Source organism: Maniola hyperantus, chromosome 17 (assembly GCF_902806685.2).
Source record: "Maniola hyperantus chromosome 17, iAphHyp1.2, whole genome shotgun sequence".
Taxonomy (NCBI): Eukaryota; Metazoa; Arthropoda; class Insecta; order Lepidoptera; family Nymphalidae; genus Maniola; species Maniola hyperantus.
Window position 1 is genome coordinate 957,606 of NC_048552.1, and position 17,946 is coordinate 975,551.

At 38.6% G+C, this 17,946-nt stretch overlaps 2 protein-coding genes across 6 annotated transcripts in view; both read left to right on the plus strand.

The window, feature by feature from the left end:
* LOC117990006 (ubiquitin-associated protein 1) overlaps nt 1-17,946 on the plus strand; it is a 184,491-nt gene that overhangs the window by 36,022 nt on the left and 130,523 nt on the right. The window lies entirely within an intron of this gene.
* The window catches only part of Chsy (Chondroitin sulfate synthase), a 144,375-nt gene that overhangs the window by 24,068 nt on the left and 102,361 nt on the right, over nt 1-17,946 (plus strand). For 4 of the 5 annotated variants that reach the window (XR_011237771.1, XR_011237769.1, XR_011237770.1 and 1 more), the window contains exons 2-6: nt 7,542-7,682; nt 9,875-10,055; nt 11,010-11,167; nt 11,750-11,951; nt 12,911-16,606. Coding sequence is in view for 1 of the 5 variants with exons in the window: in XM_034977434.2 (XP_034833325.1) it covers nt 7,542-7,682; nt 9,875-10,055; nt 11,010-11,167; nt 11,750-11,951; nt 12,911-14,070 (1,842 nt within the window). In the remaining 4 variants the exon portion in view is untranslated. Of the gene's footprint in view, nt 1-7,541; nt 7,683-9,874; nt 10,056-11,009; nt 11,168-11,749; nt 11,952-12,910; nt 17,690-17,946 lie in introns of those variants that run through there. The other variant, XM_034977434.2, reaches the window with a different exon arrangement.

Sequence of the window (17,946 nt, forward strand, 5' to 3'; positions counted from 1 at the left end):
GGGCGCTCCATCTTAGGCTGCATTATCACTTGCCACCAGGTCAAATTGCAGCCAAGCGCGAGTCTATAAATTTAAAAAAGGAAAAAAAGAAAAGAGAAAATAGAACCAAAAATATTTATCGAGCGCGTCAGATATTGAGAAGAGATGGTTAAGTGCACACTCAACTAGCTCCTATTAAAAAAATTGATGATTTGTACGCAACCAAAAGTCATGACTGATTTTTGAAACTTTGTGACTCTCCCATTTCCTTATGTCATGCTCAAATTGTCAGATCAATGAAATGCACACATTTCTGCATTAAATTAACTTGTCTTATCTTAATCTGTCGCGCTCGAGTAAATCAGAAATTCCCCTCTTGGGCTCTCCTATCATAAATATCAATTGAACACTGTTTTTGGATTTTTGGTTCTTCTTCGATAAGAATATTATGGGCATAAAAACAGTAACACGTGTTAAATTGTGTCACATAATACACAAGGCCCAGTCAGAAGATGGAGGAAATAACCAAGATTGGCGTTTCCTCGTGTGCGTTATTTGGTGATGCGATTCCCGGTGATACTGGGGGGGCAAGTGGGTGCTTCCTCCGGTACTATGATTGATGTTGTGGATCCTTATATAGCTGTCGTCTGGGACGTCTAGCGTATCATAGCTAAGTGCTTATCTGTGATACTTTAAACATCCTTCGAGAACTTACAAGATCGTTGATAAAAGAGCGTGGATTGGACACGCGTAGCTCGCTCCAAGATTGCGCTGGGCTGCAATTGCTTATACAATAATATACATGGTACTGAGCACGGGTCTCCTCTCAGAATGAGAAGGGTTAAGGCCATAGACCGCCACACTGGCCAAGTGTAGTTATATTGAATTACTTAAAATAAAACCACACAGGTCTGCAATGTCTCGCAATTCCTGGTAATACTGGCGTAGCTACTAGCTCCAGCAATGCGCGGGGCTGCAAATACCTATCATCATCATCGTAATGTACAACCCATCGCCGGCTCACTACAGAGCACGGGTCTTCTCTCAGAGTGAAATGGGTTTTGGCCATAGTCTACCACGCTGGCCAAGTGCGGATTGGAAGACTTCACACACCATTGAGAACATTATGGAGAACTCTCAGGCACGTAGGTTTCCTCACGATGTTTTCCTACACCGTTAAAGCAAGTGTTATACAATTATTTAAAACGCACAAACTCCGAAAAGTTTGAGATGCGTGTCCAGCATCGAACCTCCGATTAGAAGGCGGACGTCCTAACCACTAGGCTATCACAGCTTACCTAAAATGTAGGTATACTGAATTTTTGGAAAGATCACAATTTTTAAGGTTCCGTACCTCAAAAAGAAAAACGGAACCCTTACAGGATCACTTTGTCTGTCTGTCTGTCTGTAGGTCTGTCGGTCTGTCAAGAAACCTACAGGGTACTTCCCGTTGACTCAAAATCATGAAATTTGGCAGGTAAGTAGGTCTTATTCTGCTATAAGGGAAAAATCTGAAAACCGTGAATTTAGGGTTACATTACACAAAAAAAAATTGTGGTCATGAACTAATAATTAGTATTTTCATTTCAACTAATGATTTTAAGCTTATTTCGTGGTTTAACGACATATTTAGTATTTTCAATTTTCGAAGAAAGTAATTATATCAAGTGGGGTATCATATGAAAGGGCTTTCTTTACCTGTGCATTCTTAAAACAGATTTTTATTTAAGGTACGGACAGACGTGCTCATTACTAGCACGAAAGCATGCTTTTATTGAGCAAGTGCTCATTAGTAGCACGTGTGTCATGTAATGAGCATGCTTATTTCGAGCATGCTCAAAAATCAACCGACGTTTGATTTTCGAGCATGCTACCTGAGGCGCGGGTAGAAGGGGGCGTGCTCCGAGCGCGTCTGAACAGGGTTTGCTTATTAGCATGTACTCAGTACAACATACAACATATAACTCTACAGTTTATTTAAGCATGCTTATTGCTGGCAAATGTGAACAGTTGCATGAGCATACTAACATTAGCTAGCATAAAAGCACGCTTTTTTGAGCACGTCTGTCCGTACCTTTATTTTATGTTTTTGAATTATCGTGCAAAATGTCGAAAAAATACGACTGTAGTACGAAACCCTCGGGCGCGAGCCTGACTCGCACTTGGCCGGTTTTCAAACCCAATAACCCACATAAACTCATCAAATCAGTGTTCGCTGTTTCTATGCAGTGTCAATAGCGCGAGATAATCTTGAGCTCTTAGTGACGGGAGCACTCCGTGTCGCTTCATTGACTTAGTATCACCACTACTGAAATTGGGATAAAGATTCCTCATCTTTACCATAGATATCGTGACTTTTTGACATACAGTCACGATTTTTTTTATCGTTGGGAAATACGTTGCGAGCTTCACCCTTTGATTTCTAGTTTATTTTATTATGCTCACCCGACTTCATACGTAGGTACATACACGTGTTGAAACAAAAGTAATTTTTTACTTTGTAGTGTTTTTGGAAGTCGGTTTTTTTAAGATTCTTATTTTATTTTAAGCTTTTTAGTTAAAAAAAAAAACCACCAAAACTTTCCAAATCTTGATAACTTAGGCGGGCACTAACCCTGCAGCATCAGGATTAAGGAGTTGGATCCAGAAATTTTTATGGGACCATAAAAACTTCCTCTGTTGATCAAAAAAATATTTGCAAATCGGTCCAGAAACCTCCAAAAAAATCGATGTACATACATTAAAAAAACGGGCCCAATTGAGAACCACCTCCTTTTTGGAAGTCGGTTAAAAATAGGTAGATATGATGTATTCGTTAGTCGTTTACTTTCCCGTACAGATTTCACATTACCTAGGTCACCTAACCGGTCTCCGTGCCTTCACGGCCTACACTTGCTAAAACATTTGTCTGAGATTAGCTGCCCACCTACTTACATTTACCATTTTGAGTTCTGACTCATTCAAGCAAAGATTTGTAAGAAAATTACCACATTTTCCGAAAAAGTTTTCCGTTTTAACTTTTATTTTTCACATTTGGTATTAGCACAGTTCGCTACAGTAAGAGTGATCACGTATTCATCCGATCCGAATCCGTGAAAATACGGATATAAAAAATGTTTACGTCATATTATGTCATAAGCTACCATATAAATCGGATGAGAGCGTAACCGCCTTTAGGGCGATGATTACGCTCTGCATCCGTTCCGAATCCGTGAAAATACGTTCTGTAGTAGTCATAGAACTATTTGTATGATGACTTTTCGCCGGAAGACACAGTGTTGGATGACCCCCCACTAGGTGGACGGACGACATCAGACGAGTCGCAGGGAGCCGCTGAATTCAGGCGGCGCAAGACCGTGGCGTGTGGAAGTCCCTACAAGAGACCTATGTCCAGCAGTGGACGTCTATCGGTTGATTATGATGATGATGATAAGGCCATTAGTCTGCCACGCTGCGCAACTTTTCTCCGTTTATTTCTTTCCTTTACTCAAAAACCCATTATTTTCGGTATCGCAAAGCAAGAATCATTAGTCATCCAGATATTCTAGCGCCTTATTAGTTAACTAGATGATGCCCGCGACTTCAACTTATCAAAAAGAGTAATTTATTACCTATTTTGAATAAATCATTTGACTTTGACTTTGACTTCGTCCGCGTGGATTTAGGTTTTTAAAACATCCCGTTAGAACTCTTTAATTTTCCGGGATAAAAAGTATTTATTATATAAAGATTAAAGATATTTCATCAAAATCGGCTGAGCTGTTGAGCCGTAAAAAGCTAGCAGACAGACAGACAGACAGACACACTTTCGCATTTATAATATTAGTATGGAGTATGGATTTCAGTCCGACACAAATATCGTTGTCTTCTAACTTCGTTTATGGTAATAAATTATGGTCTTCCTCCTCAGAATAAGGACTGTTAGAAGTAGCCCTATTGTGACACTTACTGTTAGAGCGAGATAGCTAAATGCATTTAAGCTCTTGTTAGAACGTGACAAAATGATTATGTTTTGTCCTTATCACCGTGGCCACTTTTTTTTGTTTGTCAAAATGTATTTGTACGTGAGTATTTGACAAACAACGTGAAGTGTAGAAGGAATGACATTTCACAAGTAAGAAAATCTGCTTGAGCGAGAGGGACTTAGGGGGCCACGCTAGTTGCATATCTGGACATATCTGTGACTTCCTCCATCTGTATAGGTTAGTGAAAGTTGAATGTCAACAGATGTTAGCAATCGTCCCACTGACTCCCACAGAGTAATCCCTCAACAGATACTCTACTCTAAATTCTATTAAGGATTTTATGAGTCATTTGAATATGGTGACATTACGGCAGTGCTAAGATCATAGGATAAGATGGTCCAATGAGGCAATGAGGAACTTTCCAGCACAGGTTCCATAAAATTTTCATAGATGTCTCTAAATCATAGCTCTAAATACATATTATATATCTTTGCTTACACAAAGTTAGCTTAGGTCGACACGTAAGACGAAAAATACTGTCTATGCCATTTAGAGCTAGCGCGCACTGCGATCCGTATGTTTTTTTCTAGCAAAATCTGTGAACTATAGAACTACGTATAGCATAGAACTACATAGCGCGCGCACTGTGGAATTAATTCTGCAATAACTACTATAAACAATGTAAATTGTTTATAGAAGCACTATTATTATATATTAATAAGTAAGTAGACGGAATGACACACTTTTTAAACCTTCGTGGTTTTTTGTTGTGTCTAAATTGGATTTGTCAAACATTCTCTATGTTGGTAATAAAAAAATAAAAAAAATTGCGGGAACATATCGCTAGTCTTCGCCGTGGTATTCCTAATTTAAGTTCTCTCTAGGATTGATAGTTTATGGTATTGCATTTTCTTCTCTACGATACTTAATTTACCTTATTTAGTTAACTTTAAAAGTTTTTTCACACAAAAGAGCCTAGGACATCTGAAAATCATGTAGCTTCTTACAGCTTGTATTGTCTCTGTTTAGAGCTAATCTACAGACAGCTAACTGATATTATCACACAATAGGTTACATATGCGAACAAAAACTCGTCTCGCCGCCGCTCTTCCACGTGTCTGTATGTCTGTGTGTCACTGTCCGATCTCCTAAACGGTACCTAACGTTTTTGTGAATACTAGACTTATAAATATTTTTAGAAAACCTGTCTATACCCTATTACCTATATTTGGGACTGGTTTGAAATGCGTCAGTAGATCTTACTTGTGTATTTACTTTTATGACAAGGATAAGTCATGGTTATTTTTATAATAGGGAGGGTTAATAATGAGATACAGGTTCTGCAAACTTACTTCAGGATCCCTGGCACAATTTTAAAAAGACCTTTTAAAACAAATAAATCATTTCAATTTCAATCAATTTCAATAATCTCGCTTATGTATAACCTACTAGCTGATGCCCGCGACTTCGTACGCGTGGAATTAGATTTTTAAAAATCCTGTGGGAACTCTTTGATTTTCCGGGATAAAAAGCCTATGTCACTCTCCAGGTCTTTATCTATACCCATGCAAAAAGTCACGTCAATCCGTTGCACCGTTGCGACGTGATTGAAGGAGAAACCAACAAGCCAACAAACAAATACACTTTCGCATTTATAATAAGGGTACTGACTCAGTACCCTCAGGATTCTGTATTCTGAGGGTACTGATATTGTTCACAGATTTTGCGGAAAAAAACGCACGGAAATTTACTTTAATTTTCGACTGCTGCATAGGTAGATATGTGCAACGGGCGTGCACATGGGAGTTAGGAATCAGCTTAGCTTGTGGGATGCACGTCATTTGATGTTTGAAATATGTTTGCAATTCATAAACAATCGCAGTTTGCGTATACAGTCTATTTGTATAGACTTAAACAAATCAGTTGTTTTGGAAAGATTTGTGTTTGTGTTTAGTGTGTGTGCGTTTTCCTGAGGAGGAGGTTTTCCCGAGTGCTTTCCTGAGAAGCTTACATCAGTCTGTACATGACGTATTCTTATACAATGTTGCCAAGTTTCTTTAAGTCTTCGTTCAAGTAATAGTAATTGGGTATTTGACTACATCAAAAATAAATTATTTCTCAGTTATTTTTAAATAGAGGGTCTTCCAAAATACGTGAAATCCACGTTCTTTGTTGGTTTTACGTGTAATATCCATTTTAAATTATCGATTAAACTAAAAAAAGCATGTCAAATGATTGTGACGTCACACACCGGTATTTGATAAAAAGTTACTGATTTGACTAGTTGTCTAATACCGTATTCATAAAAGGCATTATACTCCTCTATTCGCTCCTTCAAGCCAGTTGCCCGAGTAAATTATTCCTGAGTGACATCTAGGCTATATTTTATTTCAAAAAAATTAGGGATCCCTACAAAAATAATTGTAATAAGATACGCGTGCGAAGCCGGGGCGGGTCACTAGTAGCTAGCATTATATAGAATTCTAGACGGCTACATGAAAGTGGTTTATCAGCAGATGGTTTAACAAGCTCCAAACATCGTATGATTGTTGATTAATTATTATTGATTAATATTGACCGATGATAGCCTGTGTATCGGCCGCTTGCACTTTGAACTGTTCGGCATTCAATGTATTAAAATGTATTCAACGATTTATCCTTTAAAAAACCGGCCAAGTGCGAGTCAGATTCGCCCACCGAGGGTTCCGTAGTACAGTCGTATTTTTCGACATTTTGCATGATAAATCAAAAACTGTTCTAGAACGTACAGGTAAAAACACTGGCCACTTGGTATAGCTATCTTAATTTTAATTTTTTTTTTGGTGATGTAACTAACCACAAATTACAAATTCACGGTTTTCGGATTTATTCCTTTACTTGTTCTTTAAGACCTACCTACCTACCAAATTTCATGATTCTAGGTCAACAAGAAGCACCCTATAGGTTTTCTTGACGGACAGACGGACAGACAGACAGACAGACAGACAGACAGACAGACAGACAATGAAGTGATCCTAAAAGAGTTCCGTTTTTCCTTTTGAGGTAGGGAACCCTAAAAACTATCTTAACATAATACAGGAAGATTTTACACGCAAATTCCACTCTGGCGCATCAAACCTCGACTAAGAATCAAGGAGACTTGGCATTAAAATAATAATACCTTATTAGAGCAAGCTAGGTGTATAGAAAAGCTCTGAAGAGTGATAAAGACAAAAACACAGTTTTTTTGTCTTTGTCATAGTTTAGCTTTTTTTTGTCGGGCACGTTGTCGTTTGGGTCTAACAAACCTAATTTATTGCGAGTTTTTTTTTAGTTTTCTGTTTTAAATTTAGTATTGAAGGTGTGTAGAAACCATGTATGGTGCATTGCTGTGTAAGAGTTGTAGCGAACGCAAATGATGAAACCTTTCATACGTATTATGATTTTTTTTGTTTTGTCCCTTTCGGGTATAGGCGTCTGACAAGTCTCCTTGATTCTTAGTCAGCATCTGAGCATCAAACAATCTCTATGAAACAATAAACGTTCCTTATTACACACATTGCATGTTAAGTAATATAACAAGTACAAAGACTCTTGTGACAATACTCCCGTATGCAGATGCAGACGATCCTGCACCACAACAGCAGCGGGTCGGAGGCGTACACCGGGCGACTCAAGAAGCGCGAGGTGCACCGTGCCATCACGCTGCATCCCGTCAAAGATCACCGCCAGATGTACAGGCTACACACGTACTTTAAGGTTAGTTATTTCTGTAATATGCCCAGCCATAAAGTGCACAAACGAAAGAACGGGAAACTTGGCGCTCAAAATTGTAAAAAATTAAAGGTAATAACTAATATCTGTCAACGGCTATACTCACGTATTTAGTCGACGTTAGCCCGACTAGTTTCGAACCCATCCGGGGTCCTTTTTCAAGGGAGTCAGTTCGCGCACGGGTCGCGATTGAGACCATGAGACTGCGCGCTGCGCGTGCCGCTGCCCGAAGAGCCCGTTGTGATGTGATCTATACTAATATTATAAAGAGGTAATGTCGTTAAGTTTGTTTGTAGGGGGTAATCTCTGGAACTACTGAACCGATTTTAAAAATTCTTTCACCAATAGAAAGCTACATTATTCCTGAGTGACATAGGCTATATTATATACATGCAGGCGAAGCCGCGATGATCAGCTAGTATTATATATAATGGAAATCACTCACGCTAAAATTAAAGGTAAGGAATAGGTATCTATCGTATAGGTAATTAAAGGAAGGATAGGAATAGGTATAAGATAGTAAGTAATAGGTATCGGAATAAATTGGGATTTTTCTGTTAAACTCTTAGTATGCCAATTACCAACTTGATGCAATAGATCTTGATGCTTGAGATCGCCGCATCCGAAGAATAATTATTGACGATTGCAAACGGAGATTTACGCAGACGAAATTGGGTTGGGAAAGTGTCTCCTTTCGAATGAGAACGGTGGAGAACGGTTTAGGCCATAGTCACGTTGGCCTAGTCTGCCAGACTTCATACAGAATAGTATGGAGAATTCTCAGGTATGCAGGTTTCCTCACGATATTTTTTTTCACCGTTAAAGCAAGTGATAAACAAAAAAATAAAAAAATAAAATCGATACGAATAGTCGGATCCATCTACCACTGGTTCGGAATGCCTTTCCTACCGAGAAGAACCAGCAAGAAACTCGGCGGTTGCTCTTTTCAATATTTGATATAGGTACAAGATTTATGCCATGTATAAAATAGTATTTGCAGTCCTGTGCGTTGCTGGAACGAGCTGCAGGTCAAATCCACGCTCTTTTATCATTTAGATAATCTTCAATTGTGTAATATGCTTTTTTCAGGAGCATATTTTTAATAGATTTTTTAAATTTGTGCAAAGGTAAGTCCAAAATAGATTGCGGGATTTTATTATAAAAGGTATGGTAAGGTAAGGTATGATATTATTAACTTATTGGTAGGAATGAGGACTATTACAGCCTCAGCTGTCCTCGACTTGCATATAGATAGTTATTAACTGTACAGTTACTGCGCCTCATTATGCTAGGAGCGGTATTTAACCCAATGCCCCTAACCCTTAACCCCAAGTTAGGCATTGTGTGAATACTGAATGTCCCGTACCTACTGATTTGCCTTGAAAAGAATATAATTGAATTGCATAGATTGTTTTTAAGTATAAAGCACGTCCTTGCGAAGTTAAGTGGGTAATTTTTAGGGTCAGAACTCAGAAGTGGTATTAGTTAATAAAACAAAAGTTAATTACCTATTTCTTAGTAAAAAATATAATTATTACATTTGTATAGAATTTGAAAAACATAGACGTAGACTTCAACGGACGTAGAACTTTTTATCCAGTAAAATCAAAGAGTTAAAAAAAAATTGCAAGCAAACGTGCAGGCGACTCACCTGATGTTAAGTGATTACCGCCGCCCATGAACATTTGCAGTACCAGAGGAACCACCAATGCGTTGCCGGCCTTTCAGGAAATTGTTGGTCCACCCTTTGTTGTAATCTAATGGGAACACCGCCGAAGGGAGTTGACTCCAGTCTCCACAGGACAGCCAAAAATATATAAATTAACCATTCATTCACGGGCATTCATCATCATCATCATCATCAACCGATAGACATCCACTGCTGGACATAGGTCTCTTGTAAAGACTTCCACACGCCACGGTCTTGCGCCGCCGCCTGAATCCAGCGGCTCGTCTGATGTCGTCCGTCTACCTAGTGGGAGTCTTCCAACACTGCGTCTTCCGGTGCGAGGTCGCCATTCTAGTACCTTGGGACCCCAACCGGCTCAACGGGTTGCGAAGCTGAAGTGGCAATGGGCAGGGCACATAGTTCCTAGAACCGATAGACGTTGGGGTCACGGGCATAAGCTAGATTGAAAGTAGAAAGGATTGATTCAAATTATTTTACCTTTTTCCAGAACCTCCGTATCCAGGATCTCCGAGAGCAGTCCCTGGATCTGCACAGAGACATCCAATCGTCAGCGCGTGAACTTGGTGTGGCAGGAAAACACGTGAACAGCTTCGTTCTGCCGGGCGGTGTACCCTTGTTCATTGCTAAGATGGGAGAACCTGGTTACTTGGGAGACAATAGGATTTTAGGTAACATCATCATCATCATCAACCAATAGACGCCCACTGCTGGACATAGGTCTCTTGTAGGGATTTACACACGCCACGGTCTTGCGCTGCCTGGATCCAGCGGCTCCCTGCGACTCGTCTGATGTCGTCCGTCCACCTAGTGGGGGGTCTTCCAACGCTGCGTCTTCCGGTGCGAGGTCGCTATTCCAGCACCTTGGGACCCCAACGTCTATCGGTTGTACGAACTATGCGCCCTGCCCATTGCCACTTCAGCTTCGCAACCCGTTGAGCTATGTCGGTTACTCTAGCTCTCCTCATTTCTGATTTGATCACGTAGAGAAACTCCGCACATAGCTCTCTCTATCGCCCGCTGAGAGACTCTGAGCTTTCTTATGAGGCCCATAGTTAGCGACCATGTCTCGGATCCATATGTCATCACTGGCAACACACACTGTTCGAAGACTTTGGTCTTCAAGCACTGAGGAATTTTGGACATATTTTAGGTAACGTTTCTTTTAAAACTAGCTTATGGTTATGCCCGCGACTACACAAATTTTAAACCCCTATTTTACCCCCTTAGGGGTTGAATTTTCGAAAATACTTTCTTAGCGGATATCTGATGAGATGCCGTGTAGAAACTAAAGGGGCAATGCGTTAATTAAAAACTGCCCTACCCCTTCCAGGCTAGCCCGCTTCCGGTAAGTGATGATGCAGTCTAAGAAGACTGCATCATCACTTACCACCAGGTGAGATTGCAGTCAAGGGCTATCTTGTATCTGAATTAAATAAAAAAATATCTACGTCAAAGTCTATTTATTCAAATTGGGTACCATTGTACACTTTCTGATGGTCAGTTGTTGAATTTGTGAGATGTGGTTGCTATCAGCAAACCAAATCTTAGCCCGATTCGTCCAATAGTTTGAGCTGTGCGTTGATATATCAGTGAGTCAGTTAGCTTTTCCTTTCCGTTTTCAGGTGCCCCAATAGACTTCAACCGCTACAAAGCCAAAAAAGTAATGGACATCGTGCCGTTCGACTTCATCACCAAGTCCATCCACTCCGTCAGCCACTCCAACCCCAAGCGAAGAATCGAGACGCCACTGAAGGAGGCACTGGATGACGTTATACGAGAAGTTAGTACTTTACTAGTTGATGATTTATAAAGGTTTACACAAATAAGACTCTTCTTTTTCATTAGAGAAACCTATAACAATAGATTTACCTTTTATGATCAATTCAGAGACGTTTCCATGATTTTTGTCATTTGAGTACCTACTGTTTCGACTAATATAACTATATTCTTATCAATTCACGTTTTGGAAAAAAATTTAAACATCCGTCACGGCCTGGATTTCAGCTTCGAATGTCTCGCGAAAGCTTTGTGTTGTATGGAGAAGGATTTTATAAATAATCTGAAACTGACGAGTGATGATAGTTGGAGGAAAACCCGGTCAAGTGCGAGTCGGAAGGAATCCTAAAAGAGCGAAGCTCAACTCATACTTGGCCGGTTTTTTACATTTGTTGTTTTAGCAGCATTAGAAATACGCATTGTGAGAATTTCAACTCTCCACCTATTACGGTTTATGAGATATAGCCTGCTGACAGACAGACGGGCAGACGGACGGACTGCGGACGCTTAGTAATAGGACCCTGTTGACATCCGTTGGGTTTGAAACGGTAAAAATTAACAACTGTTCCGTTTCTCCACATTTCAGGTAATGGAGATCATCAACGCGCCATCGCGTCAGCGTGGCCGTGTCATAGACTTCAATGAGCTACTGTACGGCTACACTCGCCTGCAACCCGTACATGGCATAGACCACGTGCTGGACTTGCTGCTCAAGTACCGGCGGTACAGGGGCAGGAAGATGACCGCTGCTGTACGGCGGCACGCTTACTTGCAGCAGTCCTTCACAGGTAATCATCATCATCGTCATCATCATCATCATCGTCATCATCACCATCATCATCATCATCAACCGATAGACAATAGACATCCACTGATGGTCATAGGTCTCACGTAGGGACTTCTACACGCCACGGTTTTAGGGCTATCCAGCAGCTCCCTGATGATTGATGTCGTCTGTCCACCCAGTGGAGGGTCTTCCAGCGTTGGTTTATCCAGTGCGAAGTCGCCATTTTATGATGGATGAGTCATTTATCATTTAAATAATATCTGTCAACGGCTGAACTCACGTATTTAGTCGACGTTACCCCGACTAGTTTAATTTATCATAATATTTTAATGCATGTTCATATTATTTATACATAACTAGCTTATCCCCGCGGCTTAGTTCGCGTATACTACACAAATTTCAAACTTCTATTTTATCCCGTTAGGCGTTGAATTTTCAAATACTCTTTCTTATCGGACGTCTACGTCTTAGCTATCTGGATACCAAATTTCAACCCCATCCGTCCAGTAGTTTGAGCTGTGTATTGATAGAACACTCAGTCAGTCAGTTTTCCTTTTATATACATAAATATACCTTAACTATTGTAGTTTATAATGTTTTATGAGTTTGCGACTATTATAATGTTAAGGAATTTATGGAGGCTATTGAGTTTTATGAAATTGAAGGTCTTATCAACTAGTTATCGTTAAATTATAAACAGTCTATGTCTATCGTTTTTACAACAATAAGCTGAATCATAAATCCCCTTTGTTTCACAAAAACATAATATTACCACCGTTAAAAATCGTTATAATAAATTATTATACCGACAAGTAGAAATCTTTTGAAAAAATCCCTGATTCAAAACAAAACTCCATTTTTAACGAGTTGCAAAAATTAAATAGTTTCCAGAAAACTGGTAGTATCAGAACACGATATGGGTCAAAAAAGAACTACTAAAGCTAAGTTTTTAATTTTCAGGAACTGAGATACGAGAGCTGCCGATGGGGGATCCAGCACCAATCGAAGAGGCTGAAATATTGGAACAACTCGATCCCAATGGAAAGAACTATCAAAACGAATATGAGGACTTTGATGATGCAAACCAGAACCAGAACAGCTTCCTCGACTTAGGCAATTTGAATGTGAGACAAGCTTTCGAGAACAGCTTGCTGAAGATACACAATAACTTGCCAAAAATGCTTCAGTGGAGCAACGAGAACTACGAGTATGCCGTCTACTACAGACAGATTAACTTCATTTTACCCCTTTTGGGTAGATTCGAAACATTTAATCGATTCATGAAAAATTACGAAGACATCGTCCTTAAAAGCGATGAAGCTGTTAGCTTAATTATTGTTCTATTCTTAGATCCCGAAAGTCCTCTAGATTATGATAATTCCGAAACATTAATCAATCATTATAAAAGCCTTTACGGGAAAGATATAAGAGTAGTTTCAATGGGTGCGACGACTTTTTCAAGAGGTGCAGCGCTCACAGAAGGTCTCAAGGAGTGTTCAATTGATGATCTAGTTTCTTTTATAGACGTGGACATGATGTTTAATCACATATCACTTAGGAGAATTAGAATTAATACTGTTAAATACAATCAAGTGTACTTTCCAATTGTGTTCAGTCAGTACAATCCTGAAGTGGTGTATGGTGATGAATATAATAAATTCAAGGAAGAAATTACTGAAGCTACCGAAGCAGATAATGCGGAAGAAATTAATGATGATCTAAATAAAAGTGAAAGAGAATTAGCAGATTTGAAGTACAGTGGTGATATAGATGATGATTTCGGTTATTTTAGACAATACGGTTTTGGTATACTTAGTATTTACAAATGTGACTTTGAAAGAGTGGGTGGGTTCGATTTAAGTATCAAAGGGTGGGGCATGGAGGATGTGCAATTGTTTGAAACGTTAATAAAGTCAAACTTAACAGTGTATAGGATAGCTGATGAGACTTTGGTGCATATCTTCCATTCGGTGGACTGTGATAGCAAGTTGGAGAAAAGCCAGTTTCTAATGTGTCTCGGAACGAAAGCCTCGACATATGGAAGTGATAAGCACATGACATATTATATGTTAAACAATCCTGAAGTATTATGGCCGCAGAAGGTGAAAGGTGCTAGCTAGTACAGGGTTATAGTTAGGATTATTTTGAAAATTATGACAAATATACCTATAGCGAAATTATTTGTTTTAATAGTGATATTTTGGTTGATGGATTTGGTGGATTTGGATTGGCAGCTATGAAGTTAAAATGTGTAGGTACAGCAGATCTAATTGATAATATCAGTCGGATAAAGATATTGGACTGGCATTATTGAAATAGACCAGTATTTTTATAGCATTAGGTTTAAACGAACAGTAAATAGTTAAGAATACTAATGTAAAAAGTTAAATTATAAGTACCTAGGTTTAACGACTTAATTTCGAAATGTATTATAGAACTGCAAACAATTTATTCTTCTGTACATATAATTAACAATTGTTGTCTAACCGCCGTACTCAGAGTCGCTTAATCGTTACTTAAGTCTCTGTCAGTCATACAGTCGATACAGAATATCTCTCACATAAATCTTTCTCGCTTTAACTCAATCTTAAGTAACGATTAGTGACTCTGAGTACGGTGGTATGAGGATATTATTTTAGGAAATATTTGTGTATAGATTTTTCAAAACAGAGATATAGATAACTGATTTTTGGTGTCAATTTCGTGAGAATATCCTCTAGAATGGCAAGTTGTAGAAATTCCTATTTTTCGAAGCATTTATAAAATATACTTAGATAAGCGATATAGGGCATCAGTGCAAGAGTTGTCCTCATAATTTTGTATAATACAACGTTAGTTTTAGTTGACGCAAAAACCATTATTATTATTATTTTTAATAGACTAAGCAGCTTTCGCCGATGCGTCTATATCAGAAGTGCTTCGAGTTTTCTAAATGATTGTCTAATCTACTCTTGAACTGGTTAACAGAACTTGACATAACCACATCCTTAGGCAATTTATTCCATATGTGAACAACTCTGTTGATCAAAAAATATTTTTATGGATTTGACGATGGCAATTGATATTGTAGCTTCATAATCATGTCCCCTTAATCTAGGATTGTCCTTCTTGGAAACATGCTCTCAAAATTTGGGACATTATAATAATTATTTAGTATGTTGTAAGTTTCAATTAGATCGCCTCTTTCTCGCCTGCTTTTGAGGGTGCTGATTCCAAGTCTTTTTCAGAACATATTGTGTCGAATATTTTTACATAAACAAGATTTCAAAAATATTTAATGAACGAAGTTATAAGCTTGTTGAGTTGAGTCGTTTTCTTCGAAAAACATGGTCACCCCAAGCGAGCGGCTGTGAGCGAACGGGACGGCTAGAGTCGATCCTGCGCGCTCCCGCTTGCGCTACTCGAATCAGCTGGTAGGTAAATGCGGTCATTTAACTAACCTAGGTGTTCAAACTTGCAGAATTTTAAAGTATTTTTTGGGCAAAATATAACCCGTAGGTACTAAAAATGATTGCAATCTATTCTGTTACTGATTCTGAACAAACTACTTTCAGGTTTTGCGTATACTAAAACTAACATTGTATAGTAGCTCACTGTCTCGAAATTTATGAATAAAGTCCATTTCTTTTTCTGTGGTGCATATTAGTGCTGGTGCCCTCACATGTTCCTAGACAATTATAGTTTTAGATGGATTACTTTTAGAATTTAGTCGTTATTTTTAATATTTCCATGGGGTCAGAAATCCTGGACCCCTTATTTAAGTTTGCACAGTGTGAACAGGGTGTAACCAGAACGCTAGCAAAAACGAAGACAGGTGATAGTACTGATGATTACTGATAATAATGATAGGTACTACATCAAAAAAATATTGCAAAATTCTATAATTTTGTAAAAGTTTACGATATATTGCAAATAAAACATCTGACTCACGTTAGAGGTCAAAGAATGTTGCGTAAGTAAGCCACTAGGAGTCAATGCCACGTCGTAGGTGGGGCATTGACCCGACTTTTGCACGCTCTACATTGCGGTCTTGAAAATTACTAAATCACTAAAACTGCAAAATGAGGCAAATGGTTATTGGTATTGGATTGTGTTTAGGTAGTACCTGTGACAATAACGCTAAGTTATTGCTAGCGTTCTAGTTACATCTTGTATGTAGGTGCCTTTATATGGAAAAAGATATTCAAGTTTATGAGATCAAATCTGTGAGTAAATAAAATGTTTAATATTAATTGTTTAGGTAGGTTACAGCAAACGAGGTTATATGGGTACCATTTGAGGGTTGGCCGTCCATTGTAACTGCAGACAATTTTTTTTGATAATCCCGCAGATAAATATTTTCTTTGTAAGTATGTTTTGGAATTCCGCAAAGTAAATCCTGTTAATCAATCATTGGACGCTCAACCTAAGCAATTATTGTCATAATAAGTATTATAAATATTTTTATAGATGTATATTATTTACAATGATTTTCTAAATGGAAATTGCGCGCCCCTCCTTTATTTTTTTACAAATTATAAGAAGTATGAAAAATTTAGGAGTCGGAAACATTTTAGGTTAGAATCTTCTGCCCTCTAGCACCAACGTATTGTCCGTCCGTGTTGCATTACGACTATAACTGAAAGTGTATGTTATCTAAATATATAAAAGGAAAAGGTGACTGACTGACTGATCTATCAACGCACAGCTCAAACTACTGGACGGATCGGACTGAAATTTGGCATGCAGGTAGCTATTATGACGAAGTCATCCGCTAAGAAAGGATTTTTGAAAATTCAACCCCTAAGGGGGTGAAATAGGGGTTTGAAATTTGCGTAATCTCGGACGAAGTCGCGAGCATAAGCTAGTTCTAACTTCTAAATAAGGTAATAGAAATGGGACCTGTTGTTTTCAATATCGGGACAGTGTATCACCGTTTCATTGCATAGTGCAGTTTTGATAGTTGCGTTGCGTAGATAGATGCCATTTGTTAGTATTCGCGGTTGATTGCTTCCACCCAAGTCACTCGCGCCAGGCGACGTGCAAGAGCGCAGCTGGGTTTAGTGGGTATTCCGGTCACCTCTCGGCCGGTGAGTCCCACATACCCTCCCTCCAGATGGATGGCTGGCGGGCTGATGCCTAGTTAAGGCGAGTCAAAGTTTGCTGGATCAAATGTTTTAGGTATTTACAATTAAATAATGGCCTTGCTAAAAATATACAATATACCTAAAGATATTGTCTAAAGAATGTGCTACTTTGATACACAATAGGAAGTACTTCACTCGATCAAATAAAATCTTGAAATAAGCCGAAATAAAAGTCTAAAACGAATTATTTAATACTTAAATTTCTGACTTGGCAAATAATTTTTATATGGAAATATTTGTCTTTAAGTACTACAGAGAACCTGCAAAATTTTGGTTTTCACCAGGACTTCTATAATTTATTAAATTCAAATTTAACGTTTGAAACACAGAATTTGAACGTTGCCAAGCGGTTTACTTCAAAGCCGCGCTGCCCGCCTCGGTGACACGCCTTAAATTCAACTTACGTGACGTGTGCCGTACGTTGTCGCTGTAAATAGAAACTTTTGTGCTCACTAAGTGCCAATTTTAGATTAAGTAGGTAGGTAAATTTAAAATGAACGTAATTTTTTTATTCGATGATGTTACGATGTTGTGATGTGATGATAGTGACGATGATGATCATGGAGGTGAAATGATAAGTGATTTTATGAAATTAAATTATTTTTTTCCAGAACTTGTTTTTCTTTTTCTCATTTTTGGTCTAGTCTGTTTAACGTAACACATAAACACAAAAAGTGATGATAGCCTAGTGGTTAAGACGTCAGCTTGCTACTCGGGGGTCCAGGGTTCGATCCTGGGCACGCTCCTTTAATTTTTGGAGTATATAGGTTTGAGCATATAAATATTAAATGAAAAGTTGTTCATATTGTGTATATTATTAAAACAGCATAGTGAACTAACGTATGATACATCTTATCTAAATAATCGTAG